The following is an 18,418-nucleotide window of genomic DNA, read 5'->3' as shown; positions in this document are numbered from 1 at the left end:
TGAAATAGGGGGAATCATTCCTAGATTCCCCTGAGCAAACCACAACAGCTGGAGCAAGGACCAAGCATCTGCTTAGTCTCCTTTCACATTAACTCAAGCTAAAAATTGTGTTTACACTGTCAAATGATATTAATATTCCACAGTTGTGCATCAGGTTGCTTTTAGGATAGCAGCATTTTTTTTTTTTTTTTTTTCCTGCAATACTTAGCATATTATTTAGTAAAGTACTCTCCCTCAGTGCAGATGTGATTCTGGGCTCCCATCTGTTTCACACAGTGTAATTTCAATTACTTCAGCATAAGAAGTCACTGTTTTGTACAACCCAATTAATCAGAACTAAGTTCTGTGTCTCAGCATCTTAGACAAACAGGAGAAAGAGTTTGTACATTGAAATAATAATTTGAATTTAAGTTAGGGAAATCAGATGAACAGAGAACTTGAATAAAATTGGTAGCATAATATCCATGAAATCTTGTTGTTGCACCTGAATACAGTTATTTCTGACAGTAAGCCTGCAATACTATGGTTATTGTTGCAGTAAAGAACAATTATAATTATTGCATTTCACTCCTAGTCAGTTTTGTACTTATTGGATGATCTTCAAATGCACAATTTTTTTGCAATATTTTGTTTGGATAACAATGATGGTTCTACATATAACGAACTGGAAAAAATTAGCCAGATTAAGCATAAGAGAGTATTTTTAAGGTATCACATAGCATAAAGAAATAAATCAGTGTTCAGCATTTTTGGTTTGAGTATGTTAAAGTGTCTACTTCTGAATTGTCTTAGAAAGGAAATATTTAATATATGAATAACAGCTGTTTTGACAAAATCCATGACCTCATCCACTTCAAAGATATGTGGAAGTACTAATAGCTGGAATATGGCAAGCATAACTAGCTTAAAGGTCTTTTTAAAAAAATAAATAAACAAACAAAAACAACAACAAGAACAAAAAACACCAAAAACATAACCCCCAATATTTCCTGTTATATATGATGATATATGAGTATAAGCAAAAAGCTACCATCATCTTCCTAGCAAGGCAAGATCACTGAAGCCAGCTAAGCTACTATTAGTGGTGTGACATGTACCTCACTTGGGTACCACTGTCACCCTTTCAGCAGCTCACAGGTCTGTACCAGTATCTGTATGTACTGGTGGATACAGATACATACACCAGGTATGTATATGTGTGTCGGGGGGAGGGGACACAAGTGTTCAGTGCATGGTCACACACCAGTCTGCCATAGCTTGGTTCATTTGGCTTGAACAAAAGAACCAATGACTTAGAGAGGAGCTGTGACTGTGATGGTCCTACACAGGCTCAGAGCTCACCTTCTTTATCTGTCCCTTACCAGGGTGTAACCCGAGCTCCCAGAGACCGCCTTTCCAGAGAGAAACCAGCCTAGTTGTTTCTGGAAACAAGAGCATGCTTTTTGTTTCTCTTCTCTCCATACTAATTTCCTACCCTCCTCACAACTGCTGTGATGTATCTTCACTTTTCCTGAGGAAGATGCTACAACACATTCAAGACTGCACCTGCTCTTACCATGTCCCTAAGACACAGTGTGTGCTGAGGCAGCAGCTTACAGCAGTTGGCCACCTCTCACAAAAGACAAGCGCTTGAGATATAAAGCATTTACCAAATGACCTAGGAATTCCTGTAACAGCAAATGTTGCTACTGTGAACTGAAAATACCAAAGGAAAAGGGAGAGAGCTGTTTTCTGAAGCCAGCTGGGAGGGACAGAGCATGGCTGCTGAAGCGGCTGCCCCCAATGGAGGAAAAAAGGTGCTGAGAATTACCTTGAGCCCTGCACGCAAGAGAGAGCTGAGCTGCATGGAGTTTCTGCCATATCAGATACCTCCTGCAGCAACATCCTGCAGAGGCCTAAGGTTGCTGTAGCAACCACAGTAACTTGAGAAATATTGAAAGAGAGAGCACCATTGTACCAACAGCAATAAAATTAACAAAGTAGAGCATGTCTTAAAACATCTTACTGCTCTCAAAAACAGAAAAGGCCACAGAGCAGCTGTAAAAGAAGAAGGCAGTTCAAGGAAGGTGGGGTACCAAACGGGGTGTTACGTGTTGCAGGATGCTTGAGCACAATAGACCCCAAACTGTAAACAGCAAGTCAATAGAGATTAGAGGTCTTGCATCATTTGTTGACGTTTCTGCTGCCAGGTCCTTCCAGAAGGACAGTAATAGGAAAAGTTGCCAGCAGCCAGACTTCTAAATGAACTATAAAGGCAAGACTGACTCACAGAGAAAAACACTTAAATGGTAACTGATTTACCAAGTTGGGCTTTTGTCTATGGTATAATAAGTCATTTTAAAATTGATTTTTTTTTTTTCCCTGTGTCTGGAAGGAAAAACAAGGTGATTGGTCAGAAGCTTGCATTCATTTGGGAAAAATAAGCCTATTACACCAAGGACTCTTCTGTTTCATTTAACAGCTGCAAAATAAGGACTTAACTTTAGAGGGGACTTGAGAGAGTCCAACGGAGGCTACAAGGATGATTAAGGGACTGGAACACCTGCCTTATGAGGAAAGGTGAAGAGACCTGGGGTTTTTCAGTCTAGAGAGGAGAAGACTGAGGGAGGATCTAATTAATGTCTATAAATACATGAGGGCTGGATGTCAAGAAGGCAGGGACAACTTCTTTTCACTTGTGCCCTGTGATAGGAGGAGGAACAATGGATTCAAACTCGAGTACAGGAAGTTCCACCTCAACATGAGGAAGAACTTCTTTACTGTGAAGGTTACAAAGCACTGGAACAGGCTCTCCAGAGAGGCTGTGGAGTCTCCTTCTCTGGACACTATACAGACCTGTCTGGATGCCTTTCTGAGTGACCTGCCCTAGTTTTTCTAGTCTTGCTCTGGCAAGGGGGTTGGACTCATTGATCTTGGGAGATCCCTTCCAACCCCTAACATTCTGTGATTCTGTGATTATGTTTGACTCCTTTCTTGCATTAAACATGTTCTACTGGGGCTCTGAAACTCCATTGTCCCCCAAACAGCTTCACAGGAACACTGCAGCCATATGAACACATAAGAAAACTAGAAGTTTCTAGAAATACTATAGAGACATTCATTGGTTTCCTGAATGCCATGGAGAAGAGTGCATCAAACATAAACCAGAAAGCTTTCATAAAGCACATGAGCTTGGTTTATTTTTTTGCATGATGTTGAAGAGTGAGGGTCTCTTTGAAAGGGCAGAAGCAGTATAGGTGCGGAGTTTTGAAGAGAGAGAGGTGCAGGTGATCTTGTTATGGCCAGCATGAGTTGGATATATCTTTAATTGCTTATCTTGGATCTAACTTGCCCTCCTGGGCCTCTATTTAGTTTAACATGATATTCCATCACTGTATTGTGATAATAAACAACTGTAGATCTCCAGCTGCCCTAACTTTTATGGGATTTTGGAACACCATTTTGCACTGGCAACATATTCTCCTACCAACCTCAAAGAAGGTTTCTCTTGAAATCTCCTGAAACAAATAAGGACCATGCCATTTAGACCATGTTGTTCTGTGAGAAATACTTCAAGCCTCTGAAACTGAAAGTAATTTTTCTGCATGGAAGGCCAAGAGCCAACAAAATCCTGTGTATGTGCTTAATGCACAACTACAGGAGTAGCTCACCAACACTCAGCTGGCATATGCTCAAGAATTGTTTAAACAAAGATCTAGATAGCTATTGCTTGATTAGTAGTGAAGTAATATTTTTCATTCAAATATATTCCTGTGAATAACTATTTATAATATTTTTATAATACAATTTTATATAACTGCATAGCCTTTTATTTACCCATATTAAAAATTTTAAACCTTGTTATAGTCTTTATTATAGGAAAGAAAGGTCATCTACTCGTGTGTAAGCAAACTATTCATCTTCTCTGTTACAGCAAAAGCCTGTTAAATTGAACAAATATTTATTCAATGATCATAATTATAGTGTATGGCAGTTATACAGTCCCAAGTGTATTGAATCTATGTGAAGTGTCTTTCAAATACTGCAGTTATTTTAAAGACATTTAAAAGTCCAGAGATTTAAGAACAAGATCAGTCTAGTGGACTGTGTAAAAAAGTATTTTGGTCTTACTTTTGTGTTGTCTTTTGTTTTGTTTTAGGGACTGATTTCTAAATTCTGCTAATCCCTGTAGAGGAGACAATTATTACAACCATTTTTACTCAACCAATTTTAGTTAATGTATTTTAAGAGAGATAATTCAATGAATAATCAAAGTCAGTTCATACTGATGATCAGATGTCTCTAAGAAGCAACAGGCTACAAAATCTATATACCTTTACCATAGTTTAATCAGGTCACATCAGAAATAAATAAATTAATTCTTTATTTGATTTTTAACTGCTAAAAATAAATGGATTCTTACCTTTCCAAAACTCCCTTTCCCAATTGCCCGCAATATTTGAAAGTGGTCAAAGTTAACTGCAAAATAAAGGAGAGAAGAAAAGGAAAATAATTTGTAAAGTGCTAAATCAGAATCAGAAATTGGATTAAAAAAGAAGACTGTTTCCAAGTAATGTAATTTTACTATGTAGCATTTCCTTTTTCTCTTGAACACCAAATTTATTAAATATTTAGGAAATAGGAAGTTTGCTCTAAAATACGCTCCATTATTTTTATTCATCAACTCCTCCTGGTCCAATGCCTCCAGTGCCCAATATCTCAAAAAAGAAACATTTCATATTCCAGAAAGAATAAGACCTATTAAAAGGATGCTGGATAATTCAGGTAAGTTTTATTATCTTCTTACAGATGCATAGTAATACAAGCATAGTATTGTTACAGCAATCACTGCAGGATAATTCCCATATTCTGTTACAGTGATGGGAGCTTGTCTCATAATGAGCTGGCAGGATCATCCCTCCAAAGTTTGCCACCTTAATACAATACAAAATGCTAACACTGTAAGATTATTTCATAGATGCAGCATAAGTTGGATTTGGGAGATTTCATTTTAGCTTGACAGCAGAATGAATTTACTCCTGCTTCCTGAAAATGTGACACCACAGTCTGCTCTGGATGCTGAAGGGGTTTGCTGGGAAGATGAGTGAGAAATTTCATTTCTCAGAAATGTCATTATTGGTCATGTTACATGAGACTGAACACAGCATGACCTTCAAATCTCTGGTTCGTTGGTACATCTGGTGGTTTTAAAAAATACCCAACAACATCCTGAAAAACTGGATACAGAGCCACTGAAACACAAACATGACAAAGTGTGATACCATTTTTTCAGTCACTTGTCAGAAAAGCATCACACTTGCAGATAAACTCAGTGAACTGCAGTTGACAAAGTTCAGTGCAACTTAACAGGATTTTTTTTTTAAATTAAAACTTTCTCGTGTTCCTGGTTTTGGTCATGTATCTCCATCTATGACCCTGTTATTGCCATAACAGGAACTGACAAAACTATGGAGACACACTGTGACTGGAAAAATGTGGCAACATGAACAAACTCAACACAAATGTGACTCAAGTAATCATAAAGTCCTATGAAAGTTGTAAGTTTGATATACGTCAAGCCACTAAAATGGGCTAAAATTGTATTTTCCCCATTTCAATAATATCCCGTTTACACTATTAAAGTCACTTTTAATATAAGAGTTAGGGTTACCCAGATGTTTGAGAAGCAAGATTGTCCATCAGTGACCTGCAGCTGTGGTCTCTGGCCACAGATTTTACCAACGGGGCACTGTCTTGTAATTCATGCCGGTCAATATTGGTGTGATGGAACAAGATGATAGGTTTAGCAAAACCACCTTCCACACAGACTTGTGTCAAATTAAATCTTGCTGCCACAGGTCATCCCTCCCAAGAACATGTCCCTGAATGGAAGACTTGAGAGCCTGATGACTGGGATCTTTCAGTTGATCCTTAAATTTAAGTAGGAATTCAATATCACATTGAAAAGATTCAAAACTATGTGTTAATCTCATACATTCTTTGATAGAGAAGATGCAGCGATTTTTCCCACCAAGGTGCTGATGTCATGTGTGTCTCCCTCTTGTTTTCAAACCTTCTGATGTTTCCTGTTTATTTTATAAATTTGTAACAAACACTTTCCTTAAAGAAAGAATCGTTTGGATTTATTCTTTACCTTGCATTAATTCAGCTGAGGCTAGTTCCCCCCCAAAAAACCTGGAAAACTGTAGAAACAGTCTGTAATTATCTAAATTTGAGTCAAACCACATTTCAGTAGGACTTGACTACATTATCATCCTGAAGCCTCTCGGGTTTTGAAATGCATCAGTTTGATGAATTATCTTGTTTTTGCAAAACATCTAGGATTAAGCATTTATTTTTAGCTATGACAAGGACATTTTTTATTGTCCATAGAATTTCTATTCTATTTCTCTGTACTTCCTTTTTTTCATGGTGGTTATTGCTTTGAATTTCTAGAACAACTTTTTATAATTTGATTGTACTGTAAATTGGATTTCTGTAAGAATGTAATTATTTAATGAGACATCAAACCATGTAATTTAATTAGTAGTAAGCCAAATAAGTGGTTAAAAAACATAGCCACAACATTTGATCAAATTTTCTCCATTTTTATGTTTAACATGGATAGAAAATGGGATGTTACACTTTCAGATCTTCATTAAGAAAAAAGCGTATTTTCTTTCTACAATTCACAGTCCCATAAGCCTTACATCATGGTACAATGATTGCGACATGTTTTGTGGAAAAGATAATAAAGATAACGTTAAGTGACTATGGAAGTATCGAAACACACCTGAGCCTGCATTTGAAATGAGCCAGGCTTGCAGCCACTGGGGTTTTCTGGAAAAGTATAATTCACTAAGCTGAGACAACTTGGTCTCTTTTGATCATTCCAACATACTCAAAAATGCAGATTCAAAAACTGGGGAAATTCATTAGGAAACAATAACAAAAATTATTTTATAGTTGAGAGCAATACCAAATTGAGCTGAGTAACACTAAGGTGTTTTAAGCAACAGTCCCATCCACACCACATCAGCCTTGTGGAAATCACGTTTGTGTTGCAGCCCCTATAAACAGTGAAGAGTCAGGCTGAGTTCACTGGCACCTTCATGTTGCAGTAGTCATTCTCCTGAGGTGTTTTTGATCTCACACTCTCAGAACTTTTGGCTTATTCTGTTTATCACACTTTTCTTTCAGGTTTTGTATGTGCTTTTTCTCCCTTTTGGTGAACATTCAACACCACAGGGCCACCACTTATTCTGAGAAGAATTACAGCTGACTATGACCTCTGGCATTTCCAATTTTTAAAATACCATCAAGGTCAGACACTGTTATTTCCTCTGTGCAACAAAGATATCACAAGTATTTTATTTTTGTCCTCTAAAACACGACATGCCTAACTCACGGAGCCTGGTGCTGTAGCTGATGGTATTTTTCTAGTGCAAAGCCCCACTGAGATAATGGTGTGGCTGTCAGAAGGACACTTGTTTTGGTAACAGTGATATGACTATTACTCTTTTGAAAATAGCTTTCTTGGTATCCTTTACTCAAGAAGAAAAATAATATTTTCCAACTTTTAAAAGCACTTCTTTCATTTTACTACCACAACATACTTTTGAGATCTTAGATATCAGCTCTGAATTTGAGTCTTAGAGCATGGACATTTTTCAGAAATCAAAATGAGTTTATATTGTCTTCAGCTCATTTTTTATACAGAAAAATCCATTAAATGAAAGTGAGCATTAACAACCGTATGAGGGAGGGTTTTTTTCTGTTTCATTGATTTTCATCCATTTGGAAAAATCAAGAAGTATTATAATGTCCCCTTCCCCATTTCCCATATTCATCCCTAAAAAAGTCACCATAAAATCCAAACTGAGAAGGATTATGAAATAAAACAGATATTAGGCTAAGGGAGAAAACCAATCAGCATTTATGGCACCTGTTGCATGATACCATATAAGAGTGATGGATGCTTGTTAATTTCAGCAATGAGCTATATATGCATATAAATGAAAGTATTTTTTTCTTTCTATTTAGTCATGCTCAAGTAATCCTTAAATAAATTCTACTACACAGGTTCAAGGCCCTGTGAGTAACTTTAAGTGTGAATATAACTTACTTTGATTATTTTCATTGTTTTGAAATAGCCCCCTGTAAAGCATTTTCCAGAGGTTTGATCTTGAATGAATAAAATTTTAGATGATGGTTATTGGGATTCACAAGCCAAATGAAAGGTTGCACCCTGCTTCCCTGTAAAAGTCAAAAAATGTCATCCCAGCCATTACAGGTACTTGATCAAATACATCTCAAACATCTAGGAATATACAGAAAGACCATACAGTGGTTTATCATCAACATGGACACAGGAGTCCTTGTTCTGCCACAGCCTTCTCATGTGACCTTAGGCAAGGAGTCCAATAGCTTCTGCCCCTGTCTGTAGAAACATGAATGATTACACCTCTAAGCAACTGTAAAACTAGTTTTGAGAGGTGTTTTAGTGCTCAGGTACTCAAGTAATGAGGAGAGTAGTGACAGCCAATTCCCATAAGAGCACTTTATGAAAACATTACTGTGCTTCTTCACAAACCCACATAAGATTAATAACCATGTAGATTTAGTCATATATCTCATATGTACTCATGATGGAGTAATGATGATCAAATTATAGACAGGACACACATGAGCAGTGCTTAAAAGTTAGGTTAGCGCATGAAATTAATTAGAATCACAGAATGGTTTGGAAGGGACTTTAAATATCATCTAGTTCCAACCCCCCTGCATGGGCAGGGACACCACCCACTAGACCAGGTTTTTCCAAGCTTCATCCAACCTGTCCTTGAACACTTGCCAGGGAGGGGGCTTCCACAACTTCCCTGGGCAACCTGTGCCAGTGTCTCACAACCCTCACACTAAAGTAGTTCTTCCTAATGTCTAACTTAAATCTTCTCTTTTCCAGCTTTAGTCCATTCCCCTCCAGCCTGTCAAGGTCCCTCTGGGTGGCATCCCTTCCCTCTTGGGTGCCAACCAGACCACACAGCTTGGTATCATCAGAGAACTTGCTGAAGATACACTCAATCTCACTGTCTATGTCTCCAACAACGATGTTAAACAGCACTGGTCCCAATACTGACCCCTGAGGGACACTGGTTGTCACCTGCCTCCATTTGGACATTGAACCATTGACCACAACTCTCTGGGTGCAGCCATCCAGCCAATCTCTTATCCACCAAGTGGTCCATCTGTCAAATCCTTGTCTTGTCAGTTTGGAGACCAGGATGTCATGTGGGACAGTGTCAAATGCCTTGCACAAATCCAGGTAGATGACGTCGGTTGCTCTGCCACCATCCACCATCTATGTAGCCTTGTTGTAGAAGGCCACCAGATTAGTCAAGCATGACTTGCCTTTAGTGAAGCCATGTTGGCTGTCACCAATCACCTCTTTATTTTCCATGTGCCTTGGCAGACTTTCCAGGAGGATCTGCTCCATGACCTTGCCAGGCACAGAGGTGAGACTGATTGGCCTGTAGTTCCCTGGATCTTCCTTTTTCCCTATTTTCAAAACAGGGGTTATGTTCCCTTTTTTTCCAATCAGCGGGAACCTCACCAGACTGCCATGACCTCTCAAATATGATGGACAGAGGCTTAGCAATTTCATCTGCCAGGTCCCTCAGGACCCGTGGGTGAATCCCATAGATGTATGCACCTTCAGGTTCTTTAGATGGTCACAAACCTGCTCTACACCTACGGTCGGGGGTAATTAATTTTCCCCGTCCCTGCTTACACCTCCTGTGGCCTTTGTGTTGAGGCTGGAGCACTTGTCAGAGAAGTCTAAAAGAAGTCATTGAGGACCTCAGCCTTCTCAATATCCTGTGTTGCTACCTTGCCCGTTCCCTTCAGAAGAGGGCCTCCATTCTCCTTGGATGTAATTTTCTCCCCAACATACCTAAAGAAGCTTTTCTTATTGCTCTTAACATCCCTGGCAAGATTTAATTCTAGCAGGAATTTGTCTCTCCTAACCTGATCCCTAGCTGCTCAGACAACCTCTCTGTAATCCTCCCAGGATACCTGCCCTAGCTTCCACCCCCTGTGTGCTTCCTTCTTCAGTTTAAGCTTTTCTAGGAGCTGCTTACTCATCCATGCCAGCCTCCTGGAGTTTCTACTTGACCTCCTCTTAGCTGGGATGCAACTCTCTTGGATCTGGAGAAGGTGATCCTTAAATATCAGCCAGCTTTCATGGGCCTCTCCGCCCTCCAGGATGTTATTCCAAGGTACTGTCTTGAGCAGATCCCTGAAGAGGCTGAAATCTGCCCTTCCGAAGTCTAGGATAGCAAGCTTGCTGTGAGCCTTCCTTGCTGCCCTAAGGATTTTGAACTCCACTGTTTCATGGTCACTACAACCTAGGCTGCCCTTGAGCTTAACATCCCTCACCAGCCCTTCCACGTTGGTGAGGATAAGATCCAGCACAGCACCTCTCCTTGTTGGTTCCTTGATTACTTGGGAAAGGAAGTTATCATCCTTGCACTCTAGGAACCTCCTGGATTGTTTGTGTTTAGCAGAGTTGTTCTTCCAACAGATGCCCGGGTGGTTGAAGTCTCCCATGAGGACCATGGCTTGTGAATGAGAAGCTGCTCCTTTCTGGCTATATGTCTCATGCTACATTCATGGGAATTTCACTAGTGAAGGAAGATGATATTTAAAGTATGAGATTAAGTTTAGCTGACAGTATTGTAAAGCCAGGTGTATCTTTGAGGTGAGGAAAAAATACAAAATCTGTGCACCTTCAATGGGTTTCTGAGTGAAATGGGACATTCCTATATGTTACGTGTTTGCAGAACCTACACATTAGGAAGAGTTACTTAACTGAAGGACAAAAAAAGGAGTTTCAAGAGCTGGTTTTGTCTCACTGTTGATGAAGCTTGGTGTTTTCTGTGTTTGTATTTAAGGGCTACGCATTGCAATTGCATTACAATATCTCACTCAGTTCTTCAGGGTTTATGAGTGCTTTAGTCTCAAAATAAACTCTTCCTAATTATTATGTTAATTTTTAAACAATTATCCACAGTTTATTTGCAATTAGAAAGCCTTTCAGATCTTTGTAGGACAAAAAAAACCCAACACATTTGAAATTCAGATAATTTAGCTTTGAACTTTAAAATGCATCTCGGTCTGATACTTGAACATTAGCTTACACTAAAAAAATTGGTTCTTAATGGAGAAAAATATTTATGACTATTGATTTGAAAATGTAAATTTTTTCTGTTTTATCAATTGAAATAAATTATTTCATTTTGAAGTGATATGATCTTTTCCATTACGACAGGCAGATTACAGCAATAACCAGCTTCTGCTCTGCTGCAACTCCAAGTGAAATTCAGAATAATGTCCATCTTACAGAAGGAAACATACACTGGCATTTCCTCAGCCAAAGGGAATAATTTCTCTATTATCAAAAGACTTTCCAGCTTCCTGATTGATCCAAAGTGGTTTATTTCACAGCACTTCAGTACTACACTGTGCTTCCTTGTGATGACGACTGTGTCCAATCATCTAGATGATGATAGTGTTGCCTAGTCTATATCTCCCATGCAGGTGTACCCATAGCTCTTGCATGATGCATACTTTGTTCACTCAGAGCTGGTGATGTATTGGATTATATGAGATGTAAGTAGGTACAAGATTTGCATCTTTAGAAAGGGAGTGGAAGTATCAGATTCCAACATCTTTGAAGGAGTGTCATGTCACAGAAATGTAGTTTAGCTTTGAAGTGACCCAAAACAAAATCAGTTTGAAAAGGTGAACTTGAATTCAATTCAAACTTTCAATAAATATCTGATGACATAGATAAAAGAGTGTGCTAAATAACATCCGCTGTGATGCATTACAGGAATTCTTACGTCCTTGTGTTAATCCTCCTACAAGGCAAGTACTTCACATGCAACCTACCTACACATTGAATTTGCAGAATTTGTTGATGTTTGCTGATCAAAAGCAGTGCCAATAACACAGGGGTTTGCACTGCATTCAGAGAATCCCACCTTACATTGTAGTGTTAAAAGTCTATTTTTTCCTAAATGGCTGGGAAATTTTCTGGATGCATTAGTTAAATACTAGAATGAACAAAAACAGTCTACCATTCTCCAAAATCCTACTAAAACAGACAAGAAAAATCTTGTGAATCAACTAATGATTTACACTGTTGGAGAAGCAGGCATATGTTGTCACCAGAAATAAATTTATAATTCCATAGAAAAAGAATGTTTTAAAATATCCAAGCAGCTAAAGAAGAAAATGTTAGGAATGATTCTCAAAACTTTGCTTCCCTTTTAATTCTGTAAAAGAACATAATTCATTTTCTAGTGCTATTCCATAAAAGCTGTAAAAGAAATAAAGATGTGATTTTGCAGTCACAAGAAAACTGTGACTCCTTCGTAAACAAGAATGGGTTTCACCCAAAGATCAAATGAACATTTCTCTCCAGAGCTGTTTACACCTCTAATAAGGCAAAAAAAAAAAAAAAAAAAAATCATACTGCCACTAAATACATCTAGTCTGCAAAATATAACAAGCAGCTACCTGAAACCTGGAAAAAAAAGTTTTCTCCTTGGGCAAGTAGTGCAAGTTGCAAATCATTACAGCTTTTCTTTGAAACTACTGAGTTCCATCCTACAATCTCAAGACCTCTCCTGAAAAAAATGAGATTCGTCACCAAAAAAAACCCCTAAAAACATGTTTTGAGGGATGTGGGTGTCATCTTCTGTGAGCCACTTGGAGGGATTTACAGTTAGCAGAGACTTGTCAACAAGCCATTGAAGCCAGCACTAAAAGTTCTTTATCTGTAAATTGCAGAGGATTTTGATCTAAGAACTTTGTCATTCATTTTTGCCAGAAGTCTACTGAAATCTTGTTCAGTGGTAGCCTTAGTAAGGCCTTCATCAGAAGCTCCTGGGACTGCAGGGGTTGTTGTTGTTGTTATCCCTAGCAAAAAAAACAAAAGCTTATTGCTCTGTGGAAGGTGTGGGAATGTTTGGAATTTGCTTTGTTCCAGAAGAATTTTAACATTGATTTGATTAAATCAGCTATTGCTTTCTGAAGGACTGAGCATGAATAGATGTTTGCTGGCACAAGTTAATTGTACTGATCAGAAGCACTCTTGTACAACATATATCTCCCATTGTTCTTGGGAGCATTGGATTTAAAATAAAGCAAATATTCTTTGCTTTATGCCTCTTTCAAACTAGTTCAAAATTTAACCATAATAATTAATGATCAGAGAGTCTGGTGTACTGGAAAAAGAGAGTAATTGAAAAGTAAGTTTTTTTAAAAACTGACATAGCTTAATTGAGTAAATGTAGGAAGAGATAAGAGGGAACAAGAAATACTTTTTCAAGTAAATAATGTCAACATAAAAGATACAAAAGCAATATGAAAATTGTGATCTTTTTATTAAGAATTTTATTTCAATACCAATTAAAGCAAATAATTATCTGGATTTGGGGTCATTCTGATAATTTTGCTTTGTTTCTGCTTTCCATTTCACCTCTTTTCCACTGGAGAAGGAAGTGAAAGAATTACAACATCAACAAGTCTCCACTGATCTGAGCTGAAATTACAAAATCCTCAAAATTGATTCATGATTATTTTTGCTTTGTTATTCTTGTCTATCTGTGTCCAGGTTGAGTGTGTGTACATTCATGCTATTTTTTTCTGAAATCAGAATATTTTAAAAATATTACTTTTCATTTTGCATTTAGCTTTTCACAGGAATGATTTCTATTTTCAGACAGCCTAATAATGAGAGGAAATAGAAAATACTTGTATTTCCCAAGATGACAAGTATAATTTATATGCTCTAGAACTTAAACACACAACAAAGTTATCTCTAAGACCACTTCACCAACTCTATGTTTTAGACCTTCTTTATGATTGAGAACAGTTGATCATCTAGGCAAGAGACTTGCTCTGTGAAAACTTGAACTTCATCTCTGGCACATTGCAGACAGCAGGAACAGAGAGCAGAGCAGGAACATCCTCTTTAGTGGCGGGATGGACATTTAGATTGGATTAAGCTAATTGTGACACCTTATGATGGCCTACATAGCTAGTTTTGTTAAAAGTCTGGTTTCAAGACAGTAGGATAAGATAGTCGCATTCATAGGGGAGTTATAGTACTTTTCAGTACAGAGTTTGTGTAATTTACTTTTACAGAAATTATTTGGTTTATACCAAAGTAGAGATCAAACTCTGATCTCTGCCCCATGAAAATATGCTGACTCTATACTCATGTCTGAGTGCAGACGATAAAGGTAATGACACATTTTAAATTATCTGCTAAGCAGCTCTTTTGACTTACATAGCAATACCAGGAAGATGACCAATTAGCCTTCTGAAAATAAATAGGAATAATAACAAGCATCCTGTGCCAGAAAGATTTAAGCTTATACAATCCCAAATAAAACTGGTATTATTTGAAAGCAAAGTTGCTAATTTAAACTAATGAATTTTAAATTGTTTCTTATTAATAAACAAATAAAAAAGGCAAATGGAGCTGGCAGAGCTAGGCAGAAAATACAAGTAACATTAAATGTGTGCTGTCATTGCAAAAAGTCAGCTGAACAATCTAGTAACCTAGTGATTTATTATTATGATTATTTTTTTTAACATCATTGAAAGTTATAATTAAAGATCCCTTTTCGTTGCTAGGAAAACAGTTTTCTATGGTAGGACAGACATTTGATTCAGAAAAGCTATTAACTTAGTTGCAACACTGGAAACATCAAAAGTCAACAAGGAACAACTGAATTAACATACTAGACCTTATCACAGCCAGTGAATAGCAGGGAAGCCTTTGTGAGTCTTCATGTTGTTCACAGCTCTTTTGAAGTATAAACTGAGGAGAAAGGTCTCAGGACCTCCTCAACTGTAAAATGTCTTTAAGGCTTTCTTGTAAGTGATTAAATGTAACTCCCTTTTGTTGAGAAAAGAGAGTTTCTGATCGACCATGCTGCTTACTTACAAATGAGCTTACGAAAAGAAATTCTGGAATCTATTGCCTTGGGAAATAGGTTAATAGGTTCATTCAACAGAAAAGATACTACTTCAGAAAATGTATTGCTAACATTCAAGAGGTCTAAATTCCACTTTAACTGCAATAGGCTTCCTTGTGAGATCAGGAAACATATCATAGACTATGAAAGATCTTTTTTCAGTTAGGAAGTGGGAATACTCACCTCCCTCAGAGTTACTATGAAAATAATCTCATTAATAACTGAACTAGAAGGCTTTCTGAGGGAAGTTGCTATGGGAATAAAATGTTGATTTTCAGTGTTTTCTCCTACAATAAAATTTACCAAAGTGATCCCCAGGTGAAGGAAAATTCTTTAAATGAAATTGCCAACAAAATTCCCAGTGAGACAGTGGTCAACCTTAACCACATAGAAGCCTTTATAATGCCAAACATGCCAGCAGGACGCTAAGAAACCTCTTTGCTTTAAGCTCCTTTGGCGGTGCCTCCCTGAACTCTGTTCTTGCAGGGTACAATATCAGAAAATGAGTCTTGATGCCATGTTAATGAGAGACTAGGGAGCCACGTGAATAGAATTTTTCCTGAACACATAGACTATGAGCTGTTCTCTTTTTCTTCTAAATTCAGATCCCAAGACACAAGGACTCTCCAGTACAGAAGAGTTTAAGAAAATGTCAAGTATTTTGTTGCTGTCTGGCCTCAAAGTAGCATCACAAAGTCTAGCAGAAGCTAGATGCCTATGTACTAGTCAGCTTTCAATCGACCTTTTAAGCAAATGTAACAACTTCAAAGAAGACTGACCTCCTCCATTAACTCCACCTGTTAGCTCACCCATAATTATCCATCCTCTGCAATTAAGTGACTTTCACTATGTACTTCAGCATTCAAGTTACATCTTAACAGGTCTCCTAAATTTTTAAAGGTTATACTTCTAAAAAAATAAAATCCATTTTAAGGGTGGAGCCTCAAGTACAAAATGTTGAGGTTCCAGAGGGACTGACAGGAATCTAGTTTTACAGTTCTGACTTTTTTTTTTTAGATTTCTGGAGCCAGAAAGATGCTGCTTTTTTATTCTAGCTAGGCTTATTACTGTATGAATCATTACATTTCATAAGAATCACTTCACTTTGACTGCCATTTTGGAGTAAAAGCACGTCTTCCAAAGTTTTTTTTACCTGTTTAAGAGCTAATTTCTATTTATCTAATATGATTGATTTTTCCCGACTTCACTTGAAGCAATATCCTGAGTTATTAGTTAACATTAAAACACTTTTCAATTCCAATACTTCATTCACTTTTGGTGACTATTTTCCTTCAGGCAGTATAGAAATTGTAGAAAAAAAAAAAAGCTTCATAGCAGCAGATATATTTAATTCATAAAGAACTTGCAGAATTTCAGTGCAACACAAATTTCTTCATCTCAAGATTCACAGGTAAATATTAAATTATGAAATTGTTCGTTTTGGTACTGAGACTGAAAAAGATGGATTGACTGCTGTACATAAATGGCCACCTAAATGCAGAAGTTCTTTTACTTGGAGCTGATGACTTATTTTCTGATTATTGCACTACTTGCCTCTGGGAAATCCTTCCAGTGATGAAGTAAAGGTTGTTTCAGTCTGATAAAAGTATGCTTATTTACATACCATAAGCATTTAGACAAAAGCTGTTAAAACCATGATTGCTGAAAACAGTAAATATTAATAAGGAAATCAGGACTTTCACCTTATCTAGCCACTGCTAAGATTAGGAGTGAAATATGGCAGATTTAAACATGAAAGACAGATGCACTCAAAAAACAAAGCATATCTACCTTATCTCAGTTCTAAGGCTTTCATGCCAGCTGCCACAGAGGTGAATAAAAGGACGAGGAGGGCTCAGATCAGCCACAGTTCACAAGTTATGTCTGGGGGTTGGCATTAACAGCCTCTCTAAGCCACAATCTAACTTATAAAGATACCATGTATCACCATACAACAGGAACAAATACAAAGATTCTTTTGATGTAGGGGATGTGCAGCTGACATTAATGGAAAGAACATAACTTCTAATTTCAACAACAGAAGTTATTAGCTGCAAAACACAAACAAATAGTGAACTGCAGAGGATAAAATTACTAAATGTAGCAGTAGGTTGGTTAGTCTCAGTACCTGAAACATTTGGTGGCATTAATGTGCTTACATCAATTCTCTATTATTACAGAAATAGAATCTCAAATAAGTTTAATTATAGATGTTAGATGAAAATAATGAATATTGGTGACTCAGCCCAAGAGTTCCCTATCACATATGCTGGGTTTGTTTTGACGAGACTAATATATGTATAAAAATATCTATGCATATATCTAGAGAAAGAGAACTATTCTGTTAAAATACATGTATATCTGTATTTTATTTTCTTGACTAGGATAAAATGGTAAATTAGTAGATCAGAGCTTCCCCTGGCTGTTTGTGAAAAGAATATTAAACAGTCTTGGTTTCTTCACAGTGCAGAACAGAAAACCTTCAAAATAGAAAAAAAAAAACAACCCAAAACCCAAAAAACAAACAAACAAAAAAACAACCCAAACAACAACAACAAAAACCAACAACCCTGCTTATTCCCACCACCAACCCTATCTTCCTCTTCTTTTTTTTTTTTTTTTTTTTTTTCCCCTTTTCTGTTATGTTAATCAAGTACAAAAGGACTGAAAATCAGTTTAATATTACTAAAGACTCTAAGAAAGATATTGCATATGACAACAGTCAGCATTCTTTCCCAGCTGCTCTGCTGGGCTGTATTTTTCTTTTCCAAATTAGAATGCCACACTGCAGAAGGTTCCTTGCAACATCCAGGATATCCTGTCACTTGAAACATCAGATTGTCATTGATCCATATGTGCCTGTGGATCAAAAGATGTATATGATCTACCTAGTAGATGAAGGTTAGGAGGCTTAGATCTGATCATGCAGTTACTCATTTGTACGCCCAGGAAAGCACTCAAAAATCTCTGCAGCTCACTAGAAACAGTGAGAAAACTGAATACCCCAAGCAATATCTTTTCTGTGTAAGGGGCAGCAACGACACTGAAAGGGTTACTTTCTATTAATGCATTTAAAAGCAGTGTCTGTTGTCTGACACCTGTGAGATAGACAGATGGTTCCCAGCTGAAGAGAACCAAAGGTCTGAAGTCAGGGCAGTGCTCAGCTTAAGTGCTGAAACCACTGGAAACAGTATTTCTTCACTGCCACAGCTTAATCTTTTCTAAACAGCAGACATGACCTCTCCTCACTCTCAGAAAAGCCTTGTGACAAGCCATTCAGAGAGAAGATGCTACCCTAAGCAAGAGCTAGGATTTGCCCAGCCACCAGACATTCTCCTCTTGTACCTCCTGCCTTCCACAGCCTACATCTGCTGCTGCCTGGGCAGCCA

General features: G+C 37.6%; 1 protein-coding gene across 3 annotated transcripts in view; it reads right to left on the bottom strand.

The window, feature by feature from the left end:
* Positions 1-18,418, bottom strand: part of STK32B (serine/threonine kinase 32B) — a 162,427-nt gene that overhangs the window by 132,661 nt on the left and 11,348 nt on the right. For all 3 annotated transcript variants that reach the window (XM_051616551.1, XM_051616549.1, XM_051616550.1), the window contains exon 2: positions 4,403-4,458. Coding sequence is in view for 2 of the 3 variants with exons in the window: in XM_051616549.1 (XP_051472509.1) it covers positions 4,403-4,458 (56 nt within the window). In the remaining variant the exon portion in view is untranslated. The remainder of the gene's footprint in view (positions 1-4,402; positions 4,459-18,418) is intronic.

This window comes from Apus apus, chromosome 4, assembly GCF_020740795.1.
Source record: "Apus apus isolate bApuApu2 chromosome 4, bApuApu2.pri.cur, whole genome shotgun sequence".
In the NCBI taxonomy this organism is placed as follows: domain Eukaryota; kingdom Metazoa; phylum Chordata; class Aves; order Apodiformes; family Apodidae; genus Apus; species Apus apus.
The sequence above is the reverse complement of the archived record's forward strand: the minus strand, read 5'-3'. Positions and strand labels throughout refer to the sequence as shown.